Source organism: Triplophysa dalaica, chromosome 13 (genome assembly GCF_015846415.1).
Source record: "Triplophysa dalaica isolate WHDGS20190420 chromosome 13, ASM1584641v1, whole genome shotgun sequence".
NCBI lineage: Eukaryota > Metazoa > Chordata > Actinopteri > Cypriniformes > Nemacheilidae > Triplophysa > Triplophysa dalaica.
In genome coordinates, this window is record NC_079554.1 from 3,477,818 (window position 1) to 3,486,026 (window position 8,209).

General features: G+C 34.6%; 1 protein-coding gene across 3 annotated transcripts in view; it reads left to right on the forward strand.

The window, feature by feature from the left end:
* LOC130434524 (centrosomal protein of 128 kDa) overlaps positions 1–7,148 on the forward strand; it is a 31,147-nt gene extending 23,999 nt beyond the window's left edge. For 2 of the 3 annotated variants that reach the window (XM_056764727.1, XM_056764728.1), the window contains 6 exons: positions 370–419; positions 783–806; positions 2,249–2,326; positions 2,403–2,516; positions 6,173–6,281; positions 6,459–7,148. In XM_056764727.1, coding sequence (XP_056620705.1) covers positions 370–419; positions 783–806; positions 2,249–2,326; positions 2,403–2,516; positions 6,173–6,281; positions 6,459–6,553 — 470 coding nt within the window. In that variant the 3' untranslated portion in view covers positions 6,554–7,148. Of the gene's footprint in view, positions 1–369; positions 420–782; positions 807–2,237; positions 2,327–2,402; positions 2,517–6,172; positions 6,282–6,458 lie in introns of those variants that run through there. The other variant, XR_008908685.1, reaches the window with a different exon arrangement.
* The last annotated feature ends 1,061 nt before the right edge of the window (positions 7,149–8,209 follow it).

The following is an 8,209-nucleotide window of genomic DNA, read 5'->3' on the forward strand; positions in this document are numbered from 1 at the left end:
ATACAGAAAAACTAAAATATTGATCTGGGGGATTCTGTGAAACTGTAGTGTACACTGTGAGTTTATAAAAGTTTGTGTTATGAATAAAGCGATCATAATAAATAGAGGCTTGGACCTTACCTTGGTGTTCCTTACGAAACGACTTAACAAGTGGATGGTCTCATGGTTATGTGTAATAAATTATATGTTAAATAAATAAAAAAATGTAAGCCTCATTGGTTTACATAATGACTTTTTGAGGGGAATTTCTTAGTATTTTGCCATCGATTTGACTTATTAATCGCCACATTATGTAGTTAATTCGATTAAAAAATGAAATTGTTTAACAGCCCTTGTATTAATGTGTTAATCATTATTTTTATCTTTAAGATATTTTTGAGAAAAGTCGCAGGAGAGAAGAGGAAGTGAGAAATCTTCAGGTCAGTATAAAAAAGACGAAAGTCAATTTAGCAAAATAAACGTAAAATTCCCAAACTGTAATGAAGAATCATTCTGCACAATGCTCGAGCATGTTTTATTGGCGGGTTATCGTCCATCCAACCCCTGCTCGTCAGTATACTTGAAAACCTCTACGTTCTGGAACACCTGCTATCCTTTATTATGAATCTGTCCCTCGATAGAAGGAACCAGCAGCATGCAGCCAGACAATAGAAGCAGCTTCAGTAATTACACCTGGTCCTGGATTTCTCCCAGGTGTTGCTCTTGACTGACAGTGCAGAAATCTGTCCTCTGCAACAGCACTTCCTGTGTCAAAGTCACCTCTCTTTCTCTTTTTTTTTCAGGATCGAATTGCTGATCTTGAAACGGTAGGATATTTCGCTTTTTACTTTAATTGTCTGTCAGATTCTAATAGATTTGTATCCTCATATTCTCCAACATTTTTCTATTTTTTTTGTCCTGAAACACCAATGTTATTTAAATTCTTTAGTTTCATTGTATTTCCTTTGTAAGCTTTTACACTCTAAAGAGTTTAACTGTGATTTATTCCGTATTTTACTAACAAATTCAACTTGCGCTCAAACAATTGAGTAGATTTTGAAGCTGTGAAATAAGTAAAATATTTTAATTTAAACTGAGTAAAATAGATTTTTTAACTAAAATATTTCTATTAGAATTCACCAAAAATATTAAGGGTATATTAATTTATAATTTGTTGGTTACATTTATTTTCTTTAAATACACTTAAATAACATACAGTATATACATTTAAAGAAATTAACTGTTGGATTTTTTATCTTTTTTATATGTCCCAAGATTTTAAGTTAATATATATACTGTTTTGGGATATTTATTAAGCCACTGTATTATTTTTGGAGGCAGGGGGATCATTTAATACACCAAAAACCATGTCAGTTTGGTTTTTGCTACGGCTGTTAAATAGATTAATCGCGATTAAGCGATTTCAAAATAAACGTTTGATATGCTGTGTGTGTGTGGTGTGGTGTGTAAATACTGTATTTGTTGTATGTGTGTGGGCTTACATAAAAATATACACAATACACATGCATTTTTTATATAAACACGTTCGTTTTGGAATCGATTAATCTTAATTAATCCATTTGAGAGCCCTAGAGATTCCTTTACAAGTGATTTTAAATCTAAAATAATTTTCGTTGTCAGCTTAATACTTTTCTTAACATAATACAGCGAAGCAACACTTGATTCGCCATTTTATTTACACACAATCAAAACCTAAAATAACCTTAAATTTTACCACAACTTTGTGAACTTCAAGCAATACAATGCAAATCTAGTTTACATTATGAACCTGCTTTACCCAGACCTTTTTTGTGTTTTGGTTGAGATCGAGAATATTCAACCTCAAGTTAAATAGCTGAAATGTTCCACACCTCAGTACACTATTCGTCAAAGCGTAACGATTTCTGTTAAACGTCTGAATTACTAATCATTATTCGGCTAAGAAGTATGCTGCCGTTTGTTAAAGGTATTGACGCCTGTATTGACTCGGCAGTATTTATGCGGTTTGAAAAATAAGCTATCTGACGGCCAGCCCATCAATCACCATTATGTGTTACGGCTGGCTGACGAACATTTAATTAGCTCCTGAAAACCTTCAGCCTTTACTCACAGCTCTGACTATTTACATCATTTTGTTTGGTCCAACAACAACAACACTGAGATGTCAGGAATGAACCCTCGTCTCTTATGAGAGATGCACTCATTCAAGTGGCTCATGGGAATATGGTGAAGCTAGAATATTTCTGTGGTTAAAAAAGTTTTTTTTTAGAGCACCAGGCTGGCCTTGGATCATTTGGAGTCGGTTCCTGAGAAACTCAGTCTGCTGGAGAACTTCAAGGATCTTGAGGTTAGATGATAAGTGATGTGGGGATCAAGATGGCTTATATCTCAAATGGATGTCATAGTTGTTTATCTGGTTTCAGGAGTCACAGAGGCAGAGAGAAATGGTGGAGCAACGTTACGCCAAATATAAAGAAATAGTCGGGAACCTCCAGCATCAGCTTGAGGAATCTAAGAGGAGGATTCAGGAGTACAGGGTATAGAAAACATTCAAGCAAAGTCACTCATACATTCACAGATCACGTCAACTCATATTTACACCCAAAAGTAAGGTACTTAGTGTTGTCTTATCAAAGAAAAAATATATAAGAATTAAGTTTGTTTAAAACAAGCAAAAAAAATCTGCCAATGGGATAAAAATGAACTTGAATTTGGTACTTAAGAAAAAGATAGTAGTTCACTTTCAAATGATTCTGACATCAGTTACACACCCTCTTGTCATTTTAACTCGGAATGACTTTCTTTCTTCTGCAGAACACAAAAGAAGATATTTTGAAAAACGTTGGTATCATAACAGCACAGCCCCCCGTTCACTTCTATTGTAACCAATGCAAGTGAATGGGGGGGGGCTGTTAACAACATTCTTCATAATATCTATTTTTGTTCACAATTTTGCTGCATTCACTCACAAAAATAGCGTTTTTAAATATGTACGGTATCTTTACTTGATATCCTAATGATTTTTGTTATAAAAGGGAAAATCAATCATTTTGACCCATAAAATGTTTTGTTGGCTATTGCTACAACACTGCGCTCAATATGGTCAGTATGCTTTGTTGTTGGGTAATGGTTATCACTAGCAGGCTTCATCTGACAGGCATGAATGTAGTTAACAGCTCATAACCTTGCAGCTCCATAAATAATTTAAAAGTAATAAGATTAGCCCACTAGTCAGAGTCATGACTCCGTGTTTAACAGGAATCTATTACAATACACCTCTAGCCACACAGACTTTGCATGCATGCTTTTTTCACATCTTCTGCACTGATCGAGGGGTGGGATTTATAAAGTGGATGTAAATGTGCTAAACAGAGCTGTGATGCTCGGAGTTGACATACTTTTGTATGCAAACCCTGGAAGCGAGTTAACATTTTAGGACCAAATCTCTCCAAAGTCTGGGTTTTTGTTAAATTTCTCGAAGTAAGGTCTGTGGTAAACAAGTCCTCTAAATATTTTCATGTTTTATTCTATGACCCGCTTTAGATTTTTTTTATCTTTATTGTGTCTTAAAAACAGCGGTTGCTAAAAGCGACTACTTCCTTTGGCGGAGACGTTATAAGTCATCGCTCATACTAAGCTCAGAAATACTTCAACATGGCCACAAATCTCTTAAAACGTAAATGCGGATTCAGTCACAGAGTAATTACTGACCAGGGAACACATTTTTAATAAAGTTTGAAGGAGTTGTCGGAGGCTTGGTGGTGGCGACGTTAATATCAAGCGACCTTAAGTGTAGTCTGTTTATAGCATCGTGTAAGCTTTTTTCTTCTGCCGATTGTATTTCAGCTTGAAAGTAACAAATGTTGTGTTCATTTGTGAAGATGATGCTGATAGACACAAAAATACATCATCTGTGAGCCTCTCTATATCAATCATATTAGTAACCGCAAGCATTATCATTATTAAAATATCAATACACGTGCAGAGTAGAATGAGGATTTTCTGTTTTTAAGCCACTTTGACTGTTTGCTCCATACTGTGTCTTTCTGCTCATTAAAAACACATTTCATGAAATATTGTAATCATGGTTCAGTTCAATGAATAGAATTTTCCGCTTGTTTTTAAATAATTTGGTGTAGGAAAACAGATTTTTTTATTCACATACAAAAACATTTATAAATCAAGACATGATACTGTCTGTCTGTGAGTGCAAAAGTGTTTGATGATCCATTTACAATCAACAAAGCTGTCTAGCTCAAATAATTCTCATATTCACACGTGTCTTGTGTTTTGTTGATTACAAGCATTCTAGTTTGTGGCATCACAAGGCAAATTGGGAGTTACATCGTCTACAAGGCAATCACACAAATCCAACATATTTCCAAATTATACTTTTTACCTTGTTCCAAAAGCTTCTTTTTGTCATGTCCGACCAGCAAAAAAATTCAAAGCTCACATGTACAAAAGTATATCATCCTGTCATTAGGACTGGTTTCATAACTGAAAAGTCACTGCTTGCACTGTGTGTACAATGCAGAACCAAGGGAAATACAAAAAATTGTAGATTGAAATTGAATGCTGTGTTTGTCACTTTTCATAATAAGCTGAATCTTATTCATTCCAGTAGACAGCCCTAATACTGAAATATATTGATAATGTAATATTGCTTTTATTATAGTGATCTGACTACGATCTTAAAAGATATGATGAACTGGGCTTGTTTATTGTTTTATACTGTTGTATGCGGTCTACTTATGACGTTAGCGTGGTTTTTACATCTAAAAACATCAAAATCAATAAGTAATAGGCTATTTTCTACCCAGGTATTAAGACTTGGAAGTAAACGGCCATCGCTTTGATTTGATAGCAGTTTGCGTAGTGGGAGGCTTCTGTGAATTTGGTTCGAGACGTAACGTTAGGTTACACATTAGCACCATTCACAGTTTTCACAGAGCATCAGTATTATCTGGAAACCTCCTGTGACTTATAAATGACCTCCCCACATCAGTATTTCATGTAAAGCATTCGCACGGCATGATTTTACTCAAATTTACTGACTTATCTCCAGGATGTGATGGCAAGGCTTTTGTTTATAGTTTGAATAGCCTATAGTTGTATTGCGTTTAATGGTATAGGACCGTACCTATCAGCATTTGAAACCCGTGATCCCGAACCAGACAAAAGATCGCTGCAATCGCGGGTCTCAAATGTTACGAGAGTTTCAATGATAAATAAACAAATAATAAAACCAAAACACTTCAAAACAGCCTCCACTATTCGCAAACGGTGTATTAAACCTTAAAAAATGATATATGAGTCCACCAAATCACAGAGATGGTGATTTGCACGGGATTAAGATCACAGACAACCTCTGCAATTAATTCAAATGACAAGAGGTCCTCTGGAAATACGAATCTCGAGTGAATAGTGCTCAGGGCACAACAATCGATCTCTAACAAAGCATAGTGACGCATAGTACAAAAATGTTTTACTCGCATAAGATTGCTGCGCCATTCCTATCGGATCCAATATTGAAGACACAGCACTGCTTTTTAATTTTAAACTCTCCACAAATTCAGTGTAGATCTCTGCCTTGTTCACGAAGGAATCCTGGGAGAAATGAAACGATCAAACGTCCATGTTTTTCCCACATGAGCTGGAACGTCTTTAAAAATACACTTTTAACCCCGAATTCCTAATATCGGAATCTGAAGGAAGGTTATACAGCGACTGTATTCTTCCACAACCAGGGGTGGCACAATATTTAGCTATCTTAAACGGCATGTTTGTTTATTGATTGCTCGCTTTATCTGCTTCCGCCCTACTGGTTCTGTCATGCGCGAACCAGTGGGCGGGGCTAGAGAAGTAGTCGTTGATATTTTTCTGTGGAGGCGGTGTTCAACCTATCAGTGTCGTCATAGATAGGTGCATTCCAGAACCGGGCGATCGCTGGGCCTGGTGTCAATAACAGATGTTATCTCCGTACCATGTATATGATATTTGGGGTTATCCTTAGGTTCTTGTCATGAAGAAAGTTAAGTTTTACAGTTAGTATTGTTAATATACAGTTTATAAAAATTCAATTTTATTGTACTATAAAATAGAATGGACCGATTACAAACTTGGTGGTTTTTTATTTTGTTTTTTAATACAACTGTTTTTTATGTATTTGAACTAGTTTTATTGATTTTAGGATGACAAGTTGGATGCTACTTGTCGCAGTCTTCATCTTACTGGTTTGACATCATCCCTGCGCAACCAAAGTAATTTCATGACCAGCACCACACTCTCTGACCCTACCTGTAAGTACAAGAGGAAAAATATAACTCTTTTATTGCTTCTCTAGCTATAATTTTATAAATATCTGTTAGTGTTTTTCAGAACAGGCCAAAAATCAGATTTCACTATGATACTGTGTCTAACAGTGTCTCTACAAACCTCCTCACATACATCTATGTTTCTTCTTTTTCTCTTTTAAGCTCCGCACAAATATCTTGGCAGTGCAGATTTGGACAGCAGCGTCACAAAACATTCCCCTGTCAACGGAGCAACCTCTGAAAACACCAGCATGTAGCTTGTGTGAAAACTCAACACTACCTCAAATGCACTGATGCCCACAAAAGCCTTACATTCAGACCTGTTGCTGTCACTGAGAAGACGTGTGTAGTGCTTTGAGTTGATCATTATCTTCTGTGTCATTACACAGTTTGCTTTCAGTTCATTGAGCCAAATTCTGCTTAACGTTATATGACTTTATATGTTGTTACTCTGTGTAAAATCGTATTTTCATCAGATTATTAGAATATGGTGCTTCTAACAGTGTTGAATTAATTTGAAATATTCAGAGAAAACACTAACTATAATATCGTATAGTCATGTTTTATATTTATTTATGATTTTTTTCCAGATATACTGTATTGTCATCATTACTGTAATGAAGCAATAGTTTTAGACAAATGTGGACGAACTATTTTGATTGAATATTGATTACACAATAGTTGTTCAGTTTTTATACAGTAAATTCAGTAAATCATAATTTGCTAAAGTACAGTGCCTTTTTGTATGCATTTGTATTTTATACATTTTATTTATGCTAGTTTATACCGTTTTTACAATAATAATGAACAAGATGATTGTTTTTTATTGTTGAATTAAATCACTTAAGCACAGCATTCTAGTTTGTTTCATTAAGAGATAAAAAATGCAGACAAACCCACTGGTATGGGACTGGTGTTCTGACCTGAAAAAAGTGTGATGTGAATGTCAAACCAATTAAAAACATGATCCCTGATACTTAATTGTTTTGTGATTTAAGCTGAAAAGTCATAAGAAAATCATCACAGATCATTTTAATGTCCTCAGTTTTCTCTTAGACAGATTAAATAGAGAACGGATAGAATGTTTTGCTTACTATAAATCTCGGATATTTTTGCTTGGAAAAGACTCAAAAATCTCACAAATGTCTCTCGAAGAGATCTTGGCAATGTGTCAGACTGAGATGAGATTTGTCAAGTCTCCAATCAATGGAAAATATTATTGAAGATTTCCATATGAACTCAAACATTTACTCAAATCCAGATTATTTTACTTCTATAAAAACATTTCTTTAACACCTTACACACTTCTGGGATTTTAACAATTCCAGCGTCATTTTTTTTCAACAAATCAATTTAAGGATAAACATCTGATGCAAAGTTGATACTTAATTGAAACAAAAGTGAACTCCATCAAAATTTGTAATATATTAAAAGCTACATCTGGAATATTTCATTTTGGATGATTTGTCTCAAGATACAACATGGGGTGATCAGAACATGGGTTGCATTCTTACGTACACAAAGCTACGTGTCCATGTGTGCACATTCCAGAAGTAATAATAAAACGTACATTTATACACAAACTTTCATCCGTCTGTCATTTCTTTTTCATACCCGTTTAGTGATTTGTTGTCTTGTTTTCCAGTACAAATATCTAAACTTTCTATAAATTCAGCTGTATGTGTTAAGGTACAATGATCATCTCATTTCATTCTGTAAACTACAAATAATATTTTTCCAAAATTTCAAATAAAAATATTACTTCTATTTTCATTTTTATGCATAGTATGAAACCTGGAGAAAAATGTCAAAATAACAGAAAAAAAGCATTTGTATTTTTTCAGACATCAAATACTGCAAAGAAAAAGTTTATATGGTCTCTTAATTTGGACATGCTGTTTATGTACTCACTA